Below are 26,951 nucleotides of genomic sequence, written 5' to 3' on the forward strand. Positions count from 1 at the left end.
GGTCAACCCTGTAAAAATCTCCAGGGCAAGAAATTTCAAGCTAATGGGTTATCTACTTAAGAGGGGAGAAGGTAAAGTATAGAGAAAATGAACAAAATTAATGTGTTAATAAATTGTCATATCACAGAATGAATGTATAATTATCTAATGGCGAGGGTTTTTTTTGTCAGTGTATTCTCAGTTTCCTATGGCTGCTACACAAAGTAACACAAACTTCGTGGCTTAAAACAATAGAAATTTATTATCTTGCAGTTCTGAAGGCCTGAAGTCAGAAATCAGAATTACTGTGCTGAAATCAAAGTATCTGCAGGTACATGTCCTTCCAGAGGCTCTAGGGAATAATCTATTCCTTGTCTCTTTCAGTTTCTGTAGGCTGCCAGCCTTCCTTGGCTTGTGGCCATATCACTCCATTCTTCAAAGGGCAGCATCTTCAAATCTCTCCCTGCCCCGTCTTCACATCACCTTCTCCTCTGTGTGTGTCAAATCTTCCTCTACCTCTCTCCTATAAGGCACTGTGATGGTGTTTAGGGCCCACCCAGATAATCCAGGATAATCTCCCCATCGCAAACTCCTTAGTTTAATCATATCTGTAAAGACTCTTTTTCCACATAAAGTAACCTTTAGAGGTTGCAAAGATCAGCACCTGATCTCTTTGGGAGCCATTAGCAGCCTCCCACATGAGGTAATATCTCCCATCTTTAAAACAACTTTCTTTAACTATATAGTCTCTTCTTTCCTTTAGAGCAGAACTCCTTGAAAGAGGTGTCCATACTCACTTCCTCTTTCATTCTTTCTTGAACTCAGCAATCAGCACTCCACTGGATCTCCCTTGGGTCAAGGTCACCAATGGCCTCTATGTTACCTAATCAGTTCTCAGTGATCACCACTTGATGTAACAGTAGCAGCTGACACAATTGATATCATCTTTCTCGAAACACTTTTTCATTTTGTCTCTGGTACATCCTCTTTCTTGGCTCTCCTCCTGCGTCATGGTCCTCTCCCCAGTCTTTTGCTCGTCCTTCCTCACCTTCTTTTTAACCTTGAAGTGCATCAGTCTCTGACATCTTCTTTTCTACATGTTATGCAATCTAAGTCACCTCATTCAGGCCGTCTATGTATGGATGTTTAACATTTGCCTTTGAGTGTATAATTGGCATCTCAGACTCGACAAGTCCTAACTGAACTCTTGATTTCTTCCCCAAACCTGCACCCGCTTCTGTCTTCTCCAGATCAGTAAATAGTAACTCCATTCTGCCAGTGGCTTTTGAAACAGTGGTTGCAATCTGCCGAAAAATCCTAACGCCTTTACCTTTGAAATATACCTAGAATCTCACCTGTTCTACTACTGTCAGTCTATTCCAAGATACCATCATCTCTTGCCTGGATTATTGGAATAGTTTACTAACTGGTCTCATGGCCTCCACCCAGCCCGCATCCTCTGCCCCAGTCTATTTGTTGCACAATAGCTAAAGTGATTCTGTAAAAAACTTAAGTCATACAATATCAGTCCTGTGCTCAAAATTCTCCAGTTGCCTGCTTATTCAGAGTAAAGTCCATAGTCCTTACAGTTGCCTCTCAAGTTCCTTATGATCAGGTTCCCATTATCTCTTCAGGCCTCATCCTCTACTATTATATCCTTTAAGTACTCCTCTCCAGTCGCATTGACCTCTCTGTGTACCTCATACATGCTTAGCACCAACCTCAGGGCCTTTGCACATGCTTTTCTTTTCTGCCTGGTGTCTGCATCTACATGGTTTAATCCCTTTCTTCTTTTGGGTCTCTGCTCAAAGATCACTTTGAGAGAACTTTTCTGTATAAATAAGAGCCCCCTGTCATCACTCTCCATCCTTCCTGCCCTGTTTTATTTTTCTTTATACCACTTATAATCACCTGGTATATATTTGTTTAGCTCTTTCCTATCTGTCTCTCCCTACTCAATTGTAAGCTCTGTGAGGACAGGGTCTTAACTTTATTTACAGCTGAATCCAAATGCCTAGAATGGTGCCTGGCACATAGTTGGTGCCTAATAAATATTTGTTGAATGGATGGATGGATGAATTAATATATAGGTGCTATGAATAAAAGGTACAGGGTGCTATGAATAAAATGTGGGCTCTGGGGACAGACTGTGTGAATACCTCCCTGAGGAAGTGGCATGTATGTTGAGACATAATGGGGATGAGGGAATAGAGTTGGCGTTGCAGTCAGTTAGAATAACATGTACAAAGGCCCTGTGGCTGGATGGGAGCATGATAAATTCATGGGACTGAGAGGGGGCCACTATGGTTGGAGCTCAGAGAGTGAGGGAGTGTGTAGTTACAGAAGAATCTGGAGAGATAGGCAAGGAACAGGCCATGAAGAGCCCTGAAAACTGTGTTTAGACTTAGATCTTTACTGGAGGAGTAACAAGAAGCTATTGAACTCAAAAATCTTGTACCTGAATGTCCATAGCAGCATTATTCATTATAGCCAGAGTGGCAACAACTCAAATATCCATCAACCAACTGATGATGGATAAACAAAATGTGGTCTCTCCATACAATGGAATATTATTCAGCCATAAAAAAGGAAGAAACTACTGATACATGCAACAGCATGTATGAAACTTGAAAACATTATGCTAAGTGAAAGAAGTCAGACATAAAAGATCATATACTATATGGTTCCATTCAGATAAAATGCCCAGAATTGGCAAATCCACAGAGACACAAAGTAGATTAGTGGTTTTTAAGAGCAGAGAGAATGGTGGGGGTGGGGAGATGAACAGTGACTGTTAATGTTTATGGGCCTTCTTTTTGGGGGTGACGAAGATGTTTCAGAATTAATGGTGATGGTTGCACAACTCTGTAAATATATGAAAGCAACTGTATACTTTGAAATGGTAACTATTAGGGTGTGTGAGTTATATCTCAAGTTTTAAAAAGAAGCTATTGAAGACGCTTAATCCAGAATGAAGGGTAGCTGCATTTGATAAGACAAGATTTACACTTTGGGAATGGATTAGGGATTAGCAGTTAGGGCCTTAAGAGAAAATGCAGAGACCCCAGCAAGGAGCCTTTTGCAACAGTCCAGAGAAGGAGACAGAGTTAAAATCTACCAGATTTACTAATAGGCTGGAGTTTAGGGCTGAGGGAGAGAGAAGGCAAGGATATCTCCTACTTGTCAAGATAGTCTTGACAGATTCCAAGCACTGTAATTTGTGTTTTTACCTGAAATAGGTCTTAATAAATGGTACTCATAATTTTAAAAAATTAACTTACAGTGATAAAATTCTATATCAGCTTTAATTGTTCTAAATAAATATGATATACTTGTCTTTATGATATTGATAATGAGAATATGATCTTTGAAAAATACTAACATAGAATTTGTACCAGCTTGCAAGAGCCTGCCTGTTAAACATACTTGCATTATGAGCTCCTCCCCAAGATACTATTTGAAATCCACCTGGATTCATGGCGCTGTATATTGTGATTCTTTGATGATCTCATTAACTTTAGTCCCAAGAAGACTCCTGTGTCACATCCAGGCCAGTGGCTTTATGAAGAAAAGAAGCCAAGTGAATCAGATCTGCTCTGCAATGATGGTCCACTTCGTCATGAAAACGTACGCAAAGGAGTTAGCGACTTCTGCAGCTGGGCTACTAAGTTTGTAAGTTACTGGTAATACTTAAAAGTCGAGCTCAAAGTTGCTTTTGTTAAAAAACAGTGTTTGGATATAATCTAAGTCAAATAGGCAAAGTCGTAAAGGAATCTTTTGACTCTCCCACTGTTTAAAATAGAAATGTTTCTTGTAGGTGAAATTTCTGGAAAGTTTGCAAGCTTACAGCCAATGTTTGAATGTTTATTGTTTATAAGTACATTGCTGTTGTTTCATATATATTTTTTTAATTTAAAAATTTTTTTTTATTATAATTTTTTAATTAGCTTTTTATTTTGGAATTGTTTTAGATTTACAGAAAAGTTTCAGAAATAGTAAGAAATTTCCCATATTTCTCATGCCCAGTTCCTCCTATTAATAACATCTCTTGTGTTAATAATTAGTATGGTACACTTGAAAAAATTAATGCACCATTATCAATACATTTTTTTTGAATTTTATTTATTTTTTTATACAGCAGGTTCTTATTAGTCATCCATTTTATACACATCAGTGTATACATGTCAATCCCACTCTCCCAATTCATTACACCACCCCCCACCTCCCGCGGCTTTCCCCCCTTGCTGTCCATATGTTTGTTCTCTACATCGGTGTCTCAGTTTCTGCCCTGCAAACTGGTTCATTTTTCTAGGTTCCACATATATGCGTTAATATATGATATTTGTTTTTCTGACTTACTTCACTCTGTATGACAGTCTCTAGATCCATCCACGACTCTACAAATGACCCATTTCGTTCCTTTTTACAGTTGAGTAATATTCTATTGTATATATGTACCACATCTTCTGTATCCATTTATCTGTTGATGGGCATTTAGGTTGCTTCCATGACCTGGCCATTGTAAATAGTGCTGCAATGAACATTGGGGTGCATGTGTCTTTTTGAATTATGGTTTTCTCTGGGTATATGCCCAGTAGTGGGATTGCTGGGTCATATGGTAATTCTATTTTTAGCTTTTGAAGGAACCTCCCTACTGTTCTCCATAGTGGCTGTATCAATTTACATTCCCACCAACAGTGCAATAGGGTTCCCTTTTTCTACACCCTCTCCAGCATTTGTTGTTTGTAGATTTTCTGATGATGCCCATTCTAACTGGTGTGAGGTGATACCTCATTGTAGTTTTGATTTGCATTTCTCTAATAATTAGTGATGTTGAGCAGCTTTTCATGTGCCTCTTGGCCATCTGTATGTCTTCTTTGTAGAAAGGTCTATTTAGGTCTTCTGCCCATTTTTGGATTGGGTTGGGTTTTTTTTGTTATTGAGCTGCATGAGCTGTTTATATATTTTGGAGATTAATCCTTTGTTGATTTGTTTGCAAATATTTTCTCCCATTCTGAGGGTTGTCTTTTCGTCTTGTTTATGGTTTCCTTTGCTGTGCAAAAACTTCTAAGTTTCATTAGGTCCCATTTGTTTACTTTTGTTTTTATTTCCATTACTCTAAGAGGTGGATCAAAAAAGATCTTGCTGTGATTTATGTCAAAGAGTGTTCTTCCTATGTTTTCCTCTAAGAGTTTTATAGTGTCTGGTCTTACATTTAGGTATTTAATCTGTTTTGAGTTTATTTTTGTGTATGGTGTAGGGAGTGTGCTAATTTCATTCTTTTACATGTAGCTGTCGAGTTTTCCCAGCACCACTTATTGAAGAGACTGTCTTTTCACCATTGTATATCCTTGCCTCCTTTGTCATAGATTAGTTGACCATAGGTGCATGGGTTTACTCCGGGGTTTCTATCTTGTTCCATTGATCTGTATTTCTGTTTTTGTGCCACTACCATATTGTCTTGATTACTGTAGCTTTGTAGTATAGTCTGAACTCAGGGAGTCTGATTCCTCCAGCTCTGTTTTTTTCCCTCAAGACCTCTTTGGTTATTCGGGTTTTTTTGTGTCTCCATACAAATTTTAAGATTTTTTTGTTCTAGATCTGTAAAAAAATGCCATTGGTAATCTGAATCTGTAGATTGCTTTGGACAGTATAATCATTTTAACAATATTGATTCTTCCAATCCAAGAACATGGTGTATCTCTCCATCTGTTTGAATCATCTTTAATTTCTTTCATCAGTGGCTTATAGTTTTCTGCATACATGTTTTTGTCTCCCTCGGTAGGTTTATTCCTAGGTATTTTATTCTTTTTGTTGCAAGGGTAAATGGGAGTGTTTCCTTAATTTCTCTTTCAGATTTTTCATCATTAGTGTATAGGAATGCAAGAGATTTCTGTGCATTAATTTTGTATCCTGCTACTTTACCAGATTCATTGATTAGCTCTAGTAGTTTTCTGGTGGCATCTTTAGGATTATCTATGTATAGTATCATGTCATTTGCAAACAGTGACAGTTTTACTTCTTCTTTTCCAATTTGGATTCCTTTTATTTCTCTTTCTTCTCTGATTGCTGTGGCTATGACTTCCAAAACTATGTTGAATAATAGTGGTGAGAGTGGACATCCTTGTCTTGTTCCTGATCTTGGAGGAAAGGCTTTCAGTTTTTCACCATTGAGAATGTTGTTTGCTGTGGGTTTGTCATATATGGCCTTTATTATGTTGAGGTGGGTTCCCTCTATGCCCACTTTCTGGAGAGCTTTTATCATAAATGGGTGTTGAATTTAGTCAAAAGCTTTTTCTGCATCTATTGAGATGATCATATGGTTTTTCTTCTTCAGTTTGTTAATATGGTGTATCACATTGATTGATTTGCACATATTGAAGAATCCTTGCAACCTTGGGGTAAATTCCACTTGATCATGATGTATGATCCTTTTAATGTGTTGTTGTATTCTGTTTGCTAGTATTTTGTTGAGGATTTTTGCATCTATGTTCATGAGTGATATTGGTCTGTAATTTTCTTTTTTTGTAGTACCTTTGTCTGGTTTTGGTATTAGGGAGGTGATGGCCTCATAGAGTGAGTTTGGGAGTGTTCCTTCCTCTGAAATTTTTTGGAAGAGTTTGAGAAGGATGGGTGTTAGCTCTTCTCTAAATGTTTGATAGAATTCACCTGTGAAGCCATCTGGTCCTGGACTTTTGTTTGTTGGAAGATTTTTAATCACAGTTTCAATTTCATTCATTGTGATTGGTCTGTTCATATTTCTGTTTCTTCCTGGTTCATTCTTGGAAAGTTATACTTTTGTAAGAATTTGTCCATTTCTTCCAGGTTGTCCAGTTTATTGGCATAGAGTTGCTTGTCATAGCCTCTTAGGATGCTTTGTATTTCTGCGGTGTCCGTTGTAACTTGTCCTTTTTCATTTCTAATTTAATTGATTTGAGTCCTTTCCCTCTTTTCCTTGATGAGTCTGGCTAATGGTTTTGTTTATCTTCTCAAAGAACCAGCCTTTAGTTTTATTGATCCTTGCTATTGTTTTCTTTGTTTCTATTTCATTTATTTCTGCTCTGATCTTTATGATTTCTTTCCTTCTACTAACTTTGGGGTTTGTTTGTTCTTCTTTCTCTAGTTCCTTTAGGTGTAAGGTTAGATTGTTTATTTGAGATTTTTCTTGTTTCTTGAGGTAGGCTTGTATAGCTAGAAACTTCCCTCTTAGAACTGCTTTTGCTGCATCCCATAGGTTTTGGATCATCATGTTTTCATTGTCATTTGTCTCTAGGTATTTTTTGATTTCCTCTTTGATTTCTTCAGGGATCTCTTGGTTATTTAGTAATGTATTGTTTAGCCTCCATGTGTTTGTGTTTTTTAAGTTTTTTTCCCTGTAATTCATTTCTAATCTCATAGTGTCGTGGTCAGAAATGATGCTTGATATGATTTCAATTTTCTTAAATTTTCTGAGGCTTGATTTGTGACCCAAGATTTGATCTATCCTGGAGAACGTTCTGTGCGCACTGGTGAAGAAAGTGTAATCTGCTGTTTTTGGATGGAATGTCCTATAAATATCAATTAAATCTGTCTGGTCTATTGTGTCATTTAAACTTTGTGTTTCCTTATTAATTTTCTGTTTGGATGATCTGTCCCTTGGTGTAAGTGAGGTGTTAAAGTCCCCCACTATTATTGTGTTACTGTCGATTTCCTCTTTTATAGCTGTTAGCAGTTTCCTTATGTATTGAGGTGCTCCTATGTTGGATGCATATATATTTATAATTGTTATATCTTCTTCTTGGATTGATCTCTTGATCATTATGTAGTGTCTCTCCTTGTGTCTTGTAACATTCTTTATTTTAAAGTCATTTTATCTTTTATGAGTATTGCTACTCCAGCTTTCTTTTCCATTTGCATGGAATATCTTTTGCCATCCCCTCACTTTCAGTCTGTATGTGTCCCTAGGTTGAAGTGGGTCTCTTGTAGACAGCATATAGATGGGTCTTGTTTTTCTGTCCGTTCAGCGAGCCTGTGTCTTTTGGTTGGAGGATTTAATGCATTTACGTTTAAGATAATTATTGATATGTGTGTTCCTGTTACCATTTTCTTAATTGTTTTGGGTTTGTTTTTGTAGGTTCTTTACTTCTCTTGTGTTTCCCACTTAGAGAAGTTCGTTTAGCATTTGCTGTAGAGCTGGTTTGGTGATGCTGAATTCTCTTAGCTTTTGCTTGTCTGTAAAACTTTTGATTTCTCCATTGAATCTGAATGAGATCCTTGCCGGGTAGAGTAATCTTGGTTGTAGGTTCTTCCCTTTCATCACTTTAAGTATATCATGCCACTTCCTTCTGGTTTGTAGAGTTTCTGCTGAGAAATCAGCTGTTAATCTTATGGAGTTCCCTTGTATGTTATTTGTCATTTTCCCTTGCCGCTTTCAATAATTTTTCTTTGTCTTCAATTTTTGCCAGTTTGATTACTGTGTGTCTCGGCATGTTTCTCCTTGTGTTTCTCCTGTATGGGACTCTCTGCGCTTCCTGGACTTGGGTGGCTATTTCCTTTCCCATGTTAGGGAAGTTTTCGACTATAATCTCTTCAAATATTTTCTCTGGTCCTTTCTGTCTCTCTTCTTCTGGGACCCCTATAATGTGAATGTTGTTGCATTTAATGTTGTCGCAGAGTTCTCTTAGGCTGTCTTCATTTCTTTTCATTCTTTTTTCTTTATTCTGTTCCGCGGCAGTGAATTCCACCATTCTGTTTTCCAGGTCACTTATCCATTCTTCTTCCTCAGTTATTCTGCTATTGATTCCTTCTAGTGTAGTTTTCATTTCAATTATTGTATTGTTCACCTCTGTTTGTTTGTTCTTTAATTCTTCTAGGTCTTTGTTAAACATTTCTTGCATCTTCTCGATCTTTGACTCCATTCTTTTTCCGAGGTGTTGGATCATCTTCACTATCATTATTCTGAATTCTTTTCTGGATGGCTCCCTATCTCCACTTCTTTTAGTTGTTTTTCTGGGGTTTTATCTGGTTCCTTCATCTGGTATATAGCCCTCTGCCTTTTCATCTTGTGTGTCTTTCTCTGAATGTGATTTTTGTTCCACAGGCTCCAGGATTGTAGTTCTTCTTGCTTCTGCTCTCTGCCCTCTCATATATTTTTTAAAGTGGCTGTCTGCACCCAACTTTATTGAGATACAATTGACATATAACATTGTGTAATTTTAAGGTATACAATGTGATCATTTGATACATGTATATATCGCAAAATGATTACCATGATCTGGTTAGTTAACAAATCCATCACCTCACGTAATTACCTCTGTGTGTGAGGTGAGAACGTGTAAGATCTACTCTTAGCAACTTTCAAGTATATAATACAGCGTTGTTAACTAGAGTCACTATGCTGTACATTAGATTCCCCAGAACTTACTCATGTTATAATTGGAAGTTTGTACCCTTTGGGCGTCTCCCCATTTCCCCCGCCCCATTGTTTCATATTTTAATCTTTCATTTCAATGTTAGGACCTTCTTTTCTCTCTGTCCTTCCCTCTTTTTTCAATTCATTTTTCTCAGTTATATTTATCTGTAAGTACTTGGAAAGCTATGCTTGACTACAGTCATTAACGAAAAATATTTGACATGAAGAGAATTTTGACTCAGTTATCAAGTTCTTTTCTTGCCCTCCTTCTAAGAACCTTTTTAGTTATCTATTTCTGTCCCTGAGTCCCAGTAGATGTCTAGATTCCCGATGCTTTTTCCTGAATTTCAGACTCTCTAGAATTTTCAATCCCCCTCCCCCCATTTTTTGAGTCAGTTTTAGTCAATATATTATTTTGGACTATTTCTTTGGCAAGTAATATAATTCAGACTAGATTAAGTGAGAAAAGGGAATCATCCAGAAGTATTCAGAGCTTCAGGCACAGCTGGATCTGGGTGCTAAAATGTTTTTAGGTGCTCTCCCTATCACTTAGCTACTCTCTTCTGACTTCACATTCCTGTAGTCTTTCCCTAAGTGATATCAAAAGTATTCACTAAATTTTCCAAGTTTATATCCCACCAGGCAACAACCTAACATGGGAAAAGAGCAACCTTTTTCCCGTAGGGAAAAATCCAGGGCTTACTCTCACCAGACTAACGTGGGTCACACCTGTGCCTGAATTATCCACTATGAGTAAGGAGATGGAATATGCTCATTGACTGGTCTAGGTCACATGTCCAACCCTGAGGCCAAGAGGTGGGCATGTCCAGCCCACTTGCGACAGATGGACTGAAAGTGGTGGAGGGAGGCTCTCCGGAGTGTGACTGGAGTAGGGATGCTGGACAGGGTAGGTGATGCCCACTCTACCACTGCTTGTCTACAAGCTGACTAGATAGGATTGCCCGAGTCCCAGCCCTTCCACCTCTCCCACTCCTCCTGTTGGGGACTATTCCTCTTTCGAGGCAGGAAGTGTAAGGAACCCTAGGATAATTGTTTAACTGCTGTGGTAACCAGCCTTGTTTTCAGTCCCTTATGACCAAGGTCCCATAACTGTCATACTACTTTGGTCCCAATCACATCACCCTGTGGTATTTTCTCCATAGCACTAGTTTATACTTTCGTTCCATGTTGTTTATTTATTTATTTTTTACCTCATTGATTCTGCTTGCTCTAGTTTATACCCCGACTCGATTTAATGACCCCTGTCTATAAATTTCACTCCGACATCAGCTTCAGTTGCTAATGACCCCATTCTCTATATTCCCCAACTTATATATTCCAAAGTAAGATTGTGTTGAGCCTGTAGAGCAGGAAAAAATAATTTTTCTTTTATTCTTCTAAGTTCTTTCTGGGATCTCTATAACTAAAGGCAGATTAACAAGAGAAAAACAAACAGAAATTTATTAACAAGTATACCTCATATATACATGGGAGATACCCAGGGAAAAATGACTAACTCTCCTACGTGGCTTAGAATTCAGGCTCAAATACCAACTTGCGCCAAAGACAAAGAGAGAAAGGTGTGGGGAGTCAGTAATGGGGAGGTGACCAGGAAGAAATAGGAGAACAAGAGTATGGCTTATTATGCAAATTTAAGTGGGTGCCTTTTCCTTTGCTAAGAGTGTCTGTCTTATGATTTAAAGTCTTCCTTCTCTTCCTGGAATGGAGAGGAAGACAGCCTTACAAGTGGAGTTTTTTTAATAAATGTAAATTTCACTTAAAGGGTGACTTCTACTCCGTTTCTAGATCGTTTCCTGTGTTGTCTGCTGTTTCTGAAAATCATCAGCTCAAAATAAGCCTTAAGCCAGAGGCATATTTTGGGGTGCTATATTCTCCTATCCTTCAAATCTAAGTTATCTTTCAGCCATATCATAGATCCACGGTCAGTCTACAGATTAGGGGCTCTTAATGTGCCCATCTGTACTCCTGCCAGCTATGGCTGGGGGGCGGAAGGCGGGTTTGTTCTGTGCACAAAACATGGCTGACTAAAAGGAGCCCATGGCTTCAGTAGGAGCCCCGAACAGGGCAGCTTCCTGTATAAGGGGCTGTGGGCAGAGCACAAACTAACATTTCTAGACATGTCTGGAAAATACCTCTAAAGATGTTACTACTATAAAGTGTTGGAGATGTTTGCTTTTGATCAAACAGACTGAATTTTCCTCAGCACCACTATCTCCCTCAGGACTCACTGCTTCTTGTGGGTCCTAAGTTGTCTCTTAATGCACTGACGAAGCTCTCCAGACCCCAAATACTTCTTGTCTCCTACAAATGGTGACTGAGCACTTTCTACCTCTCCTTTAAACTACCTCTCTCTTCTCCGGCCATGGTCGAATACCTCCTGTAGATTAAAGATGGAAGAAGGAGCATTTCACCATTTGTCCTTGACTCATGCCCTGTGCTATTCTTCCAGCGGGGCCTGAACATTGATGAGGAGTTCATCCTTAAACAGTTTGACATTGACTGTCAGAGCAAACCAAGCTATAATGTGCTCCATACAATGAGACCCAGCCAGGTTCCTCTGGAGCTAAAGAAAAGGATTGGGCTGAATAACCTGCAGGAGCCACAGTTTTCCCAGAAACTGCACTATGAGCAGAGACCTCAGAAACCACAGGTAACTGCAAAAAGGGAGAAGAACTGAGAATCAAAGGAAATTAAATCGTATTCAAGTATTAAATGTTCTTGACTTCTGGTACTTCAGAAGGCACTGACCTTTTTCAGGAAAATTCTTGATATTTTTTTGATGTTTAACATTTGTAAAAAATACAATAAATAAACATTTGTTAAATGAATGAATATTTAATACATCTTAAAAGGTCAGTTATACAAACAAGGCAGGCCATTCAGCATTATTGTTAATATCTGAACAGTCATTATTTCCCTCTTTATGTGTCTTATATGTTGAGACAACCTCTTTGTGTGTTTTATATGTTGAAATCTATCTCTTTATGTGTTTTACATGTTGAAATTCTAATAGTCAGTAGAAATATACGTGAATGTTTATTATTGCGAGAGTAAGATGCTGCAGTTAACAGTTGTGAACACTGTGTATGTCCAAAGAATTCTTGAATTTTTATGGCGGTCTTTTCGACCACAGACCATCATTCTTGACCATATGCTTGCCTGATAATTAACAAATCGCTCAGTTTCCCAGCACCAATTTCCTGTGAAGACAGAACAAGGAAGCAGAGATGAGAAAAAACAAGCTATGTTCTAAAGGGAAGTACTATGGGCCCCTGAGTACTTTTCTACACAATGTGTTAGTGCAAATATATATACACAAGTCAAATTGTGCCAGTCCAACGACAGATTTACGTGCCTAAGTGTGGGTGGGAAGCGGGGAGATTACAGAGTTAGTTTCTCTGGAAGTGAAGATAATAATTTCCCTCTGTCTTTTACACATAATCTTTGATACTATATTTCCAATATTTTTGACATACCAACTTTGTCCTTTCATAATTGAACATGATCAGCTGACCTATTTTTACATTCATGATGTTTTCTGTCTTTGACTCTGTTGCATAAAGTTTATGAAAACTATGCATTCCATCACTAATTCAGCACTTAAAATTTTCCATTCTCCTCTCATCTTTCTAAAGGGTAAAACGCAGAATGATGCTGGACAGGCAAATTATATCCATGTGGTTCAGGCACATGGGACCTGAACCACTGCTTGTTCTGAATCTGGGCTGAATGAAATTGCTCAATTCTCTGTATTTACAAATAATTGCACAAATGCTGCTTTATAAAGCATGGTGGTTATTGCCAAAATCGAACTTTTGACTGGCCAATGGAGGATCACTATGCAAAAGTTCAAATAGATTTCCACAGAGTATCATTTTCCTTCTGCCTGAAGGACTTCCTTTAATAGTTCTAGTGTAGATCTGCGGGTGATGAATTCTTCCAGCTTGTCTATGTCTGAAGATATCCTTGTTCTTCCTTCATTTTTAAAGATATTTTTGTGGGTATAGAATTCTAGGTTCAAAGTTTTTTGTTTGTTTGTTTTTAGTCCTTTAAAACTGTTGCTCCACCGTCCTCCTGGTTGTGTTGTTTCTGATGAGAAATCTTATGTCATCCTTATCTTTGTTTTTCTGGACCTGTTTTTTCTTGGCTGCTTTTAATACTTTCTCTTTGTCACTGGTTTTGAGCAGTGTGATTATTATACACATTGGTGTATATGTCTTCATGTTTCTTGTATCTGGAAGAGTTTGATCCTTTTGGGTCTTGCTTTTAAGAACTGTTGAGAAGGGTCAAAATAATGTTTAGTCTAGGGCTAACTCCCTACTACCGATGCAAGACCCTTCGTGTATTCTACCCAGTATCCTGTGAATCTTCGAGTTTCCCAGGAGGGAACAGGCCCTGGCCCTGGCCCTGTGTGCATGCAGGACACTGTTCTCTCTAATCCTTTTGGTTAGTTCTTTCCCAGACCTCAGGTGGTTTCCTCCCAGACATACACAGATGGAGACCCTCTGCAAACCTCTGTAGTTCCCTCTCTGTGCAGCTCTTTCCTTTCTGTTACTCTGGGCTGCAAACTTTAGCGCCTTGGTCTTCCTGGACTCTCAGTTCTGTCTTCTCAACTCAGAAAGTCCACTAGGTTCCTCCTGGGCTCCTTCTCCTGCTCAGTGGCCTGGGAACTCTCTGCAGACAGTGAACTGGGGCAGTTGGGGGCTTCTTCACTTTTTGCCTCTCAGGGATCACTGTCCTTTGCTATTTGATGTCCAGTGTCTTATAAATAAATAAATATATATATATATATTCAATATATATCTATATTTCGTTTTTTGGTTGTTGCAGGTGTAAGGATAAATCTGGTCCCTATTCCGGGGATGGAATCTCCATCTTTATTTTCTTATTCCACATACTCTCAGGCCTGTTATCCTCTGCTCTTTGATGTTCTTTAAAACTCTGAGCTTTTCGACTACCTTACCTTTGCTCACAGTATTCTCTCTGCCTGACGTGCCCCTCTTCTCATGTCTACACTCTTACATTTTCCTTTAGACACAGGTCAGATGCCAATTTTTCCATGGAGTTTTCTCCAGGTCCTTCGGTTGACATTAACTTATTCTTACTTCTAATCTCTCACAGCAGTTTCTGCCTCTATTGTAGCATGTTTCTCTTGGCCCTGTATATTCATTCATCCATTTATTTACACATTAATTCAACAAACACTTCTGAGCATCTGTTACTATGTGCCGAAAAGTGCTGGGAGCAAATGAAGGACTGTTTCCTGCATTTAAGGAGCTTACGGTCTAGTGAGGTCAATGGATAAATGACTAACTATAATGAAATGATGTCATGGTTCATCCGGGTTGTAGGAAGAAGTAACCAGTTCCACCAGGCATGGGCTGAGGGTGGGTACAGTTAAGACTTCACAGAAGAAATTATGTTTGTACTGAATCTTGAAAGATCACCAGGTACCCAGCCACCTAACGTATTCCAGAGCTCAAGTTCTTTAGTGGAGCAGTATGTAGATTGCGTTCCTCTCCCTCCCTTTCTTTTTTCCTCTCTTTCCTCTCCTACCCTCCTTCCTTTAATTCAGTGGTTCTCAGCCAGGACAATTTTGTCCCCTTCCCCACCCCCACACCCCACCAGGGATATTTGGCAATGTTGGAGATGAAGTTTTTGGTTGTCACAATTTGGAGATGCTACTGGCATCTCGTGGGTGGAGACCAGGAATGCTGCCCGACATCTTACAATGCATAGGACAGCACCACCGACCCCCACCTTCAGCAAAGAATTATCCCGCTCAAAATGTCAATAACGCTGAAGTTAAGAAACCTGATTTTAACCCAACAAATATTTATTGAGCACCTGTTGTGTCCTAAGTATTGTTCTAGATGCCAGGGGGATGTAGCGGGGAACAAGCTCAGAAGCTTACATTTTAGAAGGTCAGAGGTGAGACAACAAACAATCAGAAAAATATACAGCATGTCAAGCGGCGATAAGTGCTGTTCAGAAAAATGAGGCAGGGAAAGAAGACAAGCAGTGTTGTGAGGGGTTACAGTTTTTGAATTGGGTGGTCAGGGAAGATACAACTGAAAAGATGACCTAAAATAGGTAAGAGAGTGAGCCATGTGGGTGTCTTGGGGAAGAGCATCATGGAGAGGGAACAGTGAGTGCAAAGGCACTGAGGCAGCAGTGTGATAGGTGCTCTAGAAACAGCAAGGAGGTCAGTCTGCTTGGAATGGAGGGATCATAATGCTGAGTCCAGCTCTGGGAAGGGATTTCCCTCCCCTCTGCTCTGTCCCATCATCTCTGTTTCAGGCAGGTGTTTCTGGCTTGACTCTAGAATGGCCACACGTTCCACCTCATAGTTTAGATATGAGTGAGAAGACGGAGGAGCAGGGTCTTTGTGTTTCATGTTTCTTTGTCCTACACAAGCGTTAGACCTCCTTTCATGAGACAATGAGCGGGTATTGCATCACAGCATCAGGCTGTGAACCAGCAGATGCACTCCTGAGGAATGGGAGAAAGAAAGGAAAGACATCTCTTCCTCCCCCTCTTTCTCTCTTCCTCCCCCTCTTTCTCTCTTCCTCCCCCTCTTTCTCTCTTCCTCCCCCTCTTTCTCTCTTCCAATTAAAGAGGCGAGGGACTTCCCTGGTGGTCCAGTGGTTGAGACTTCACGCTCCCAATGCAGGGGGCCGGGTTCGATCCCTGGTCAGGGAACTAGATCCCGTACGCTGCAACTAAGAGTTCGCATGCTGCAACTAAAAAGATCCCGCATGCCACAACTGCAGATCCCACACACGGCGGCCATGAAGATCCCACGTGCCGCAACTCAGACGTGGTGCAGCCAAATAAATAAATAAATACATAAATATTTTTTTAATTAAAAACTAAAGAGGCAAGAGACTGGTGTTGAATAGCATTTGGATCAAAAGTAGTGTACCATTTACAAAGCTGAGTATAGAGCTGGGCTCACAGAGAGGCTGATAACTTCTTATTTTGGTTGACTGAGTATTGTTGAAGGTCATTACCCTTCACTGAAATATGTGATTCTTACATGAGTTCTAGCTGCTTCACATAGTTCTCTCCTTTAGTCTTCCCAACAACCCTATGGGGTAGATACTATTATCTCTATTTTACAAATGAAGCATTTAACTAACTTGTCCATGGACTCACAGCTACTAAGTGGGGAAGGCTGGATTTGAGCCCAGGTTTGTCTAAATCCAAAAGCCATGCTTAACTACCACATTATTTTCTCAGTCATGAACTTTTCATGTGACCTTTGTAAATCAAAGCACACTGAAACTTCATAAAATACTTTGGCAAGGAGTAACCATAGATTAAAAATAAATGATACTGCTTTCATAAGCTAAATCTTAGCTTTATTGAAATGACAAACCAAACAAACTAATGAAATTGGGAATTATGTTATTTCTACAGAATCCTTATAAACCAAAGTGGGTGAAGATGAGGTACGGAGCATGGTATCTGAACACCAAGTTGTGGAAAAGGCAAAGAGCCGATGAGCCTTTGGTTGACCCCAAGGTCTTACATAAAGCTCAAGATGAGAATATGAAAAAGGAGCTATGGGAACAGGTATGTGTATATGCTGAGACTTGATCATCTGAGCTGAAGGTTGTCACAGTGCAAATGCCACCTCATATTGAAGTCAGTTCACAAGACATGGGTGCAATCGTGTGCTGGTAAGGGACACCATGATGACATGACTCTCTTGCTGGAAACACATGACTTTTGACTATTCTTGATTGAGTTCATTTGGAAGGTGAAATGGTCTTAAAGAACTGAATTACAATGATATAAACTTCAACATCCCAAATTTTAAATTCCAGTAAATAAAAGGAAAAGCCAAATGAATGCATGAATACCCCTAAGATGTTGGGACTGGATCAAATCTTTTTTGATTATCATGCCCTTTGGGGTTAAGATCTAAAATTTGTGGATATATACTGAGTAGGAAAACACTCCCGTTTCTTCCTCTACCACTCTCAATTCTGGTCAGCAAATGTGTCGGGTTTTTTTTCCCCACACCAAGCAATTCTCTAATTCCCTGACACCAGCTGGATGTCCTAGAATTTTACTCAATTCTGATACCACCTACCTGGGGAGAGCATCAGATCCCACAGGTTAAGGGCTCAGTCCCACAAAACTGCCCCCACTGCAAATGCCAGTCTCAAGTCCAGGTTGTCACCTGTTTTTCTGACTGACTGGCTATAAATCAGAGGTTCACACGACACCCTCCTTGAGTCTGATCATCTGCTAGAACAGCTCACAGAACTCAGGAAAACAGTTTACTTCCAATCTAGTAAGATTACCAGTTTATTATAAAGAGGTACACTCCGGAGCAACCAGATGGAGGAGATGCATAGGGTAAGGCACGTGGGGAGGGGCTTGGAGCTTCCTTGCCTTCTCCAGGTACCTTTACATGTTCACCGACTCGGAAGCTCTCCAAACCCCCTCCTTTGGGTTTGTATAGAGGCTTCATTACATTGGTGCCATTGATTACATCATTGGTCATTAGTGATTAATTCAACCTCCAGCTCCTCTCGCCTCCCTGGAGCCGGGGAGGTTCAGCTGGAAGTGCCAACCCTCTAATCACGTGGTTGGTTTCCCTGGCAACCAGCCCCCATCTAGTAGGTATCTAGGGGCTTTCCAAAAAACACATCATTAAGATAAATGCAATGTGGTTGAAAGGGGCTTGTTATGAATAAGGAAAGACTCTCACCGTTGTGGCTCTCATCACTTAGGAAATTCCGAGGGTTTTACGGCCTCTGTGCCAGGAATGGGAAGAGGACCCAATATCTGTCTCTTATTATAAATCACGGTATCACAATGATTAACCTCAAATAGATTAGATTCCGGACATCCTAGGTCAATAATGATCTAATTGATAAAATGTGTTGCTTATCCTTGATACAAGGGTAAGAAAAAGAACAGAGAAAGGAGAGAAGGTTGGCTATCTTTCGAAAGCCTTTGTATGCATCAACTTCTGAACGTTATTTACACACATATTCCTAAATGAGAAGGAAGTCGTTTAAAATAACATACTTGATAAATGGCTACGTGCTTTTAATTAGGACAAATAATGAAATCAAGCTTCTGACAGCTGACCGGTTTTTTAAAGTGTGGACCCTCTTTTAGGAGGAGTTACTTGCAGACCTTCATGGAACAGCTGCCTTTAAGGATTTCATTCTGCGCAGGGGCTACAGGATGCCGAGTGTGAGTAAAGGGCCGGAAAGACCTCGGAAAGACCTGCTGAGGGGCTCACAGTTGTTGATGGGAAGGGGTCAGCACCCTGACAAAATCAAAATACTTCTTCTACAGGGACACACCAGGACTCAGCCCTGGGAGAAGGGGTGTGCTTTCCCCAGACGGGGGCCCACAGATGGGCTTTGGCGTCCTGCTCTTTTCAGGAGCAGACAGGAGCCTGTTTGGCTCCTGCTGTCTCCCTGCTGACTCACCTTCCTTGGGTTTGGCCTTAACGGGGCCAAAGTGAAAGGGATCCATGTGCAGGGCGTGAGCCTGCTACTAAAATAATGAATTCTCCAGGAAGTGTCCAGTCTCCTTCACTTCTACTTCTAAGGAGCCATGCTGGGGTCAGGACGAAGTGGGGCTGGGAGTGGAGCTGGGACTATTATTGTGCTATTTGTGGGGTACATGAGGACGCAGACTAGGGCCAAAGGTCACTTCCCGGACAGCCCTGCAGCCTCTTCTGTCTTTTTTCCACTTTGTCTTTCCCTCTCCCTGAGCTTGTAGTGCTGGTCGTCCCCGGGCTCCCCCAGGAGGCCACAGATAACAAGAGTGGGGTGGGAGGCTGGCAGAGCAGACCGTTTAGCAGGAGGGCCTGCAGCCTGGAGATCTGTCCCCAGACCAGCCCTGTCACCATGGCAGGAAGCCAGCTGGGCCTGGGGCCCAAGTCGTGGCTGATAAGTTCTGTGTTTGTCCAGAGTCCCCTGTGCTCACGGCCCGTGAAGTCCTTAGGAGGACATGCAGCCAAGATGGTAGAAGTTCCTGGAACTAGGATACTGGATTTCTTTTTTTCTAAGAGCGATAGAACTAACAACAGCTTACACTTACTGGCAAATAGATATATTGACCAATCTCAGATCCAGACTTGTTCAAAGTTAAATCAGGCGATGTGAAGGGAAAGTCTAGAGTACGATAATAGACTAATGGGCTAGAAGATTCCATTCTAGAACTAGGATGCAATCTCTCCAATAGCTTTGAGCATCAACAGTGGGCCTACATAAGTATATTTTATAGACTTAGATATAAGTATATATCTTACATATAAGATACTTATATATAAGATGTAATTAATATACTTACACATATTTTTGTACTTATGTATTTAGTCACTGCCTCATCTGCATATATGGCCTACATAAGTATATTTTATATATTTATATGTATAATATATTAAATATGCTTATATATTTTATATAACATAATTGTATGTATGATTATATATTTATATAATACACACAAAATTATACTTAAGCATAAATATAATTGTGATATATATGTGTATACACACACACACACACACACACACACACACACACACAGAGACATATATATTCTTCTTGCCAAGGAGATATATGTATATACATATATATCCCTGTTTGCTCTTGACGTTATAGTGACTCATAGTTTTTTCTTTAGTGGCAAAAGAGGATGCTTTATTTATTTTGATTTGTCCCCTGTTGGTTTAATCCATTCTGCTGCTGAACATTTAGTTCAATTTTGGGCAAAAGGAAGCATGCCTGACTCACTAGTTACCCTTTTAGCTGCATCAACTAGAGAGAGGTGATGCCCCTGGCTATGGCTGAGTCCCCTGAGAACACCTGTCACTCAAAACCCTGGAATATTTTCTCCCTTTATTCTTACATCCTATATCCTCTATTTTATCAGTAGGATTTCAATTAAAAGAGAGGGGGGAATCTATGATGGTAAATTATCTATCTATCTATATATAAAATCATTACTTATTTAAATTTATATGTGAGCATTCATTCTCTTTTTACTCCCTTAAATGTCTGTGTACACCTTGTATACATACATGTTTATGTATGTTACATGAGCATACATACTTAACATACACATGCCAGTATCTGCTGCTGGATTAACTGCTCTGTGCATTACCTACAGCTTCATTCCCTCGGCTACACAGAAGCCCCAGGCCTTTAATAACAGAGATGAGCAGCACAAGGCTGTGCCGAGCTGGCCCGGGCTGCACTTGGCCACAGAAAAAGTGTGGATTATATCTAGATATTTCTGATGGTGTGCAACTACCTTCCAAAGTCCACCATCTCGCATGGTCTACCATCGACATCAGATTTTGGGTCCTATCAGGATATACATCAGAGTGTGAGACTGTGAATTCGGGTATGGTAGTGGTTGTGACTAGACTGTACAATTTTCGTTTGCCAATTTAAAGGAGTTTCTCTCATCTTTTTTTTTTTTTAGTTCCTTGAGAAGATGTGTATGAGGAAGGAATGTAAATGTGAATGTAACAAGACTTCTGTGAAATAACTCAAGCATGGAAGAATCTTGGGAAGATGATTAGACAGATTTCATTTACTATATACTTGGCTATTTCTCTCTCTCTTTAAACATTAAACAAAATTTATAATGAATGTCCCACCATAGTTGTACAATTTTGACTTGGCAACATCCATAAAATTTATAACTAATACAAACATTTCAGAATAGTCTCTGCTTCAGTTAATCAATATTTTATATATTTTATCAACCGTGAGATCAATTTCATATTTGGTATTCTAACATTTTGGTAGCATTGTCAATATTACATAGTTATATCAACTATTTGTAAAAATAAATAAAACCATAAAAAAGCAGAATTGCTCTATTTCATTTTCCCAGAGTATTATTTTCCCTGGTTTTGAGTGAATAGCTCCTTTACTCTTTCTTTACAATATAATTTTCTTTCATTTTGAATTAAGCTTACTGAGGGTTTTTTGGCATGTTAATCTTGATAATAAATGTGTACCTGTAATATAATGTCATGGGTCATAAAGTTTAATGGAAACTCAAGATGACATATTTTTACATTAAATTTTTAAAAATTATTTTATTTAACATGTTAATGCTCATGTTAGGAAAATTAGAAAATATAGACTAACAAAAAGAACGTAGAAAATACAAATACTTCCTATAGAGTCAGCAGTAACTACTCTTTACTCATTGGAATGCATCCTTCCAGATCTTTCCCTCTGAAATACCCTCTGGATAATTTAATCAAAGGAATTTATTTAAGGGATATTGGATCCCAAAGTTTTATCAGTTATAGTATTTGTCTTCAAATACAGAATCTCTGGGTGATGGATGACCTTTCATCCTCTGGGTCTGTCATGATCCCATTTCAATAATCTGTAGGCTGTAAGTGAGTCTTTACTATACACTCTATGCATCTGGACACATTAGGGTGATGGAGTACATGACAGAAGCAATGAACGCATAGTGTCAGCCCATTGCTGTGAAATGAGTTTCAGTGTTGAGTGGGATACCGTGGTGGTGAATGAGCATGCAGGAAGTGTAGAAATGTTGGTGTGGGCAGAAGTTTGTTAAGCAGGAAAGCAAATCCAATTGCAGAATAGGCTGCTATTCTAGTCAGGCCACTTTCCTCTGACTCTCTTGCTGTTTCAACTTGTCATACATGCCCGCTTGGTAGCCCATGGGAGCCCCAAAGCCTGAGAGCCCAGAAGAGGCATCCAGTTCTACCAGGCAAGCTGGGGCAGGATTCTGACATTCAAGTGCTGAGCCAAGATGGTGTTGGCGGTGGTCTGGAGAGAATGCATTTCTTTCCCTGGACACATTGTTCCTGGCTTTGTTACATTCAAGCCTAATTCACATTAGGGACTCAAGTTTGGTTTTAATTACTGGACAATTATTCCACAGAAGCAGTAGCCAGGGCAGCCTTCGTGAGGGGAAATCCAAGTTGCTGAACCCACGTGGAGCCTGCATTTCTGCCTCCATGCCCACTTTGCCCATGAGATCACTGGGCAACATTGGAATTTCTGGAGAAGGAAGCGGGCTGGCATGCAGAGGATAGGTCAAACTTTTCACCTGATTATTGAGCGCTTCCTCTACAGTGGAGGGCTTTTGGTGGGTATTCACAAAGAACCAAATACTCCCATACTCTGGATCCATTCTGAGCGATCCCCTGTATACGTCTTCTCCCAAATCTCTTTGTCACTATCCCTGCATTCTTGATCCTTCCAGGTCTCTGGCTACTAAGCTAAGCCATCAGCTGCTGACCATTAGTTGGTGACATGCACCTCAGCCCATTTCTCCTTTCAGACAAAGTGGTCAACAGGATGAAATGCTTACATTTCTGTCTACTGGAAAATTCCCCTTCTCAGCTGCTCTTCAGGGCCACCCTTGAGTTGGGCTACAGTGTTGTGGCAGTCCACTTGTGGCTGCTGCCGTCATATAGCGGAGGTTGTCTGTTTCATCACCTGGACTTAGAGAACGTCCCCAGGTCAAATGTGTAGGCTGAGGAAGATGACAGGGTGGTAGGAGCGGGCACACCATGCAATTTGTTCTGTCTTCAATTCCTGGTCAAGCCCAGCCCTAAATAGAAAACTTTCACTTGATTACGAGAAGCAAAATAATTTGGTAATTACGTGTGTGGACTTTGGAGCAGGAGGGCCTGGATTCAAACCAAGCTCTGCTACTTATTTGCTACATGACTATGGGGCAAGTTGCTTATCCTCTCTCTGCTTCAGTTTTCTCATCTAAAGGAAGGATAGTAGCAATAATAACAGTACTATCTCCCAGAATAGTGGTGGGGATTAAAGGGAATGTTACCAGTAAAGTGCTTAGAACACAGCCTGGCACTGTGCACACACACTAAATGTTAGCTGACTTTATGGCTTAGTGGATCAGATGACCTTGGTTGACGATGGGCACCAGTCGCTTGGTTACCTAAGGTCTCAGGATCAGGCTGCCGTATTAACTGGTGCCAAGCAACAAACGGAGATTGGTTTCTCTAAAGGAGAACAGTTACATGCCACAGAGCTCCTGGCTCAGCTGCAAAGCCCTGGGGGCCTGTGCTCTGATTCGCCTTTCTGGACGTGCCAAAGCTCCATTCAGCAGCTCTCTGTGCCACAGGTGCTTTGAGCACGCTGGATACATTGGATCAGAGGGCAGAGATTTCTGGACCAGCTGAAAGCCTCCTCTTGCTTCAGGCTGCCCTCAAAGCCAGCAACCTCTCAGATTACTACAGCAATGAGCTGAAACAGCACATCTAAATCTGGCCTCCAAAATCCAAAGAGAAGTGCAAGTGGCATGTCGTTACATGTTATTTCCAACACGCAGACATAATAGATGTAACTAACCTCAAGAGCATAGATGCTAACAAAAAGGTGTTAAAAACCAGGAAGAGATGAGGTTTTGAGTTTTGTTACCTTTGGTTTTGATATAATTTATTTTAATTGTAAGTCTATTTAAGTTTTAGTAATGACCGTGTTTACCAACCAACTTGCTAAATTCCTGCAAATTTAACAGTTGGCTTTTGTGAGCTAGGATAAACTGCCTCTAGCACATGGGTAGCATTTAAGGCAGTGAGGGATGTTAGGGGTGAAGAATAAAGAGAGTTGGCTACCCCAGCCTCCTGCCAGCCTATTTCCACAAAGGTCATTACAGAGTCCTCGCGCAAAGTGGGAAAATCCTCACCACAGAGGGAGTAGGGAGAACTTCTCTGACAAGGAAGGCTGCAGCGGTTTGGGTCTGCCAGGGAGCAAATGGCAAAAGGGCATTAGATGCTTGAGAGGTTTATTGGGGTGGGAGCGGCAGAACCTAGGGAGAGCCTTTAGATTCTGATGCGTGTGTGATCCCTGTGGAAGGACAGAGGGAGGAAAAGAAGATATGGTCTTGAACTGCAGCACAGTTCAAAGGAAGGTTTGGCCAGGCCAATGGGGAGACCTTAAGTCCAGGTCGCCAAGAGGAGGAGTCGCACATTTTGCTAAAATGGGCCTGCCCTGGCACTTCTGCATGCTCTGTCGTTGGCTGGGAGCAGCCCAGGGGAGTATGGCCTCAGGGAGAGGGCGAAAGATCCAGAGGGGTAGCAGCTGGGTCCATCAGTCATTTGTGTTCCTTGCAACAGGAGATCTGAGCAGCATATTTTCATAGGGTTGGGAGTTTAGGGAACTTGAAGCCATCTGAACATTCCCATATGTTCACAGTTCAGCATTCAGGGTCTCGCTCTTTCCCAATCTATACTCTGTCTTCACCTACGAGATCTTACAAAGCTGTGAATTCAAGTGATACTTTAATTCAGCAAATTAAAGGATCATTTTTTTTTCTTTTTCTTTCTCAGTTCAATAGCTGCAAGACATGAGATTACTTTAGACAATCCCAAGGACTTTCTAATTTGGGAGGTTTGTGTTTGTTTAAAAAAAGGTCCACAAATTATTTGATGCACCTGTCTTCAAAATGCAGGGTCTAACTCCTTTTCCCCTGAATGTGGGCTGTACCTAGACTTGATTTTAAGGAACAGAATGTGGAAGAAGTGATGAGGTGTCATTCTGAAACTAAAGCATGAAAGACATTGTGGCTTCCTCGTTCTCACTTGAATCACTTGGGAGAGACTAGCTGCTGTGTTGTGAGGACACCCAAGCTGTCTATGGAAAGGCTCACATGGCAAGGAACTGAAGCCTTTTGCAAATAGCCATGTGAAAAGCCGTCTTGGAAGCGGATCCTTCAGCCCCCATTAAGCCTTCAGATGAGATTGCAACCACTGCTGACATCCTGACTGCAACCGTATGAGAGATCCTGAGCCAGAACCACTCAGAGAAGATGCTTCTGAATTCCTAACCCATAAAAATGACTCTAATGTTTGTTGTTTTAAACCATTAAATTTACTGATTATTTGTTATGCAGCAATAGATAACTAACAGATTTTTGTGCCTGGAAGTGGGATGCTATAACAAGAATGTAAAATGTGAAAGGGAACAGGATTGAGAAGTGGGTTGAAACTGGAAGAACTTTGAAGAAACTGTTGGCAGAAGTCTCATAGACTGTGAAGAGGCTGTGGGTGAAGGCTGGCAGGAAAATGAGGTAAATGCAGTTGGAAATTGGGAGAAGTGGTCTCCTTGTTATGTAATAGCAGGAAGTTTATCCATACTGTCACCTGAAGTAACGTGGAAAGTAGAAAAACTACCTAATGAACTGGTGATGTGACTAAGGAGATTTTTATACAGAGTGTTGAAGGTACCGCCTGGTTTCTTGCTGCTTATAGTAAAATGCAAGAGGAGATCGATAAGCCAAAGGGACAGTTTAACCAAAAGCAACCAGGACTTGATGGTTTTGTAAACTCCTAGCCTCTCAGATGACAAATGATGTTTAAATTAAGAAATGATTTGTAGCAAAGATCAGATCCAAAAGAACACATCAAAGGACATGCCAGGAAAACATGGTCTAAAGATGAATCCAAGGATGTAATTGTTAAATCCCTTGTTAAGACCTCAGAAAGTTCAAAGGTGATGCTTCAGAGTACATTCAGGTGGACAAAAATGCTACTGAAATTTTTAAAAGTGTGCCTCACAGTTTTAGTCAAACAATAGAGCGTCTAAGGAAGTGGAGGACGTTGTTCTTCAGCATACTCTCAAGGTAGAGAAGGGCTTATCTTCAAGATAGTTGTGGGGAATTCCCTGGCGGTCCAGTGGTTAGGACTCTGTGCTTCCACTGCCCGGGGCCCAGGTTCAGTCCCTGGCTGGGGAGCTAAGATCCCGTAAGCTGCGGCCCCAAATAAAAGAGATTTGTGGTTTTGGCTCTTAAATAATGATGTGGACCGTCTAAGATTCACAGGAGACCTGCAAAGTTTTTTGAAGAACTATAGCGCAATAAACACTGCCAGCCTGGACTAAAATGGGGGTTGTCCAGAAAGGGGCTAAATGTATTTTGCATATGAGAGCAAACCGTTACTGAAGTGAACGTAGGTCAGAATTCTTTCTCAACCTCCCCCTCCAAAGTCATGCCTGCACCACTCCAGCACCGACAGGCCAGCAGAGCTGCTGCAGATTATTCCCAGTTCTGGCACCTCACTGATAGCCATTATATCGCCCATCATTCATCATGTTATCTTCTTTGATTACTCATTAATGGTGTGTCTCCCTCACTAGAGTATAAGCTCATGAGGGCAGGGAATGTATAGGTTTTTCCTAGTGTCCTGCAGAGTGCCTAGAGTCCTGCATAGTTGGGGCTCAAACTATGCATTTATTGAATGAATGGATGAATATCAGGAATGGTGAAGCACCAAAAAAGAGGCAAATTTCCCGAAAAAAATTTTTTTAAGAATTGACAGTTATCTTCTTGGGAGAGAGTGAGGGAGACTAGAAAAGGACATACCTAAGCAAAACTATGATGAGGGCAAAGTTTGAGGTGACCATTATCCCCTGTTTCTTGTCTTCTTCCTCTTTTCAGGATTATTCTTTAACTGCTTCCCGATCCCACCCACCTACCCAACCATGGCACTGTAAGTATTGGTAACTGTTAAAATGTGTCGCCAATACCTTAGAGTGGATTTGCTTGATAT

At 40.5% G+C, this 26,951-nt stretch overlaps 1 protein-coding gene across 1 annotated transcript in view; it reads left to right on the top strand.

The window, feature by feature from the left end:
- Positions 1–22,168, top strand: part of FAM47E (family with sequence similarity 47 member E) — a gene marked incomplete at its 5' end in the record, with an annotated part of 31,160 nt that extends 8,992 nt beyond the window's left edge. Inside the window, 5 exons of the mRNA XM_082838164.1 lie at positions 3,501–3,651; positions 11,841–12,041; positions 16,814–16,969; positions 18,533–18,610; positions 20,861–22,168. Of these exons, the coding sequence (XP_082694290.1) occupies positions 3,501–3,651; positions 11,841–12,041; positions 16,814–16,969; positions 18,533–18,610; positions 20,861–20,926 (652 nt within the window). The 3' untranslated portion in view covers positions 20,927–22,168. The remainder of the gene's footprint in view (positions 1–3,500; positions 3,652–11,840; positions 12,042–16,813; positions 16,970–18,532; positions 18,611–20,860) is intronic.
- Positions 22,169–26,951: the final 4,783 nt, after the last annotated feature.

The sequence above is a fragment of the Leucopleurus acutus genome (assembly GCF_964270905.1).
Source record: "Leucopleurus acutus genome assembly, chromosome: 4".
NCBI classification, from domain to species: domain Eukaryota; kingdom Metazoa; phylum Chordata; class Mammalia; order Artiodactyla; family Delphinidae; genus Leucopleurus; species Leucopleurus acutus.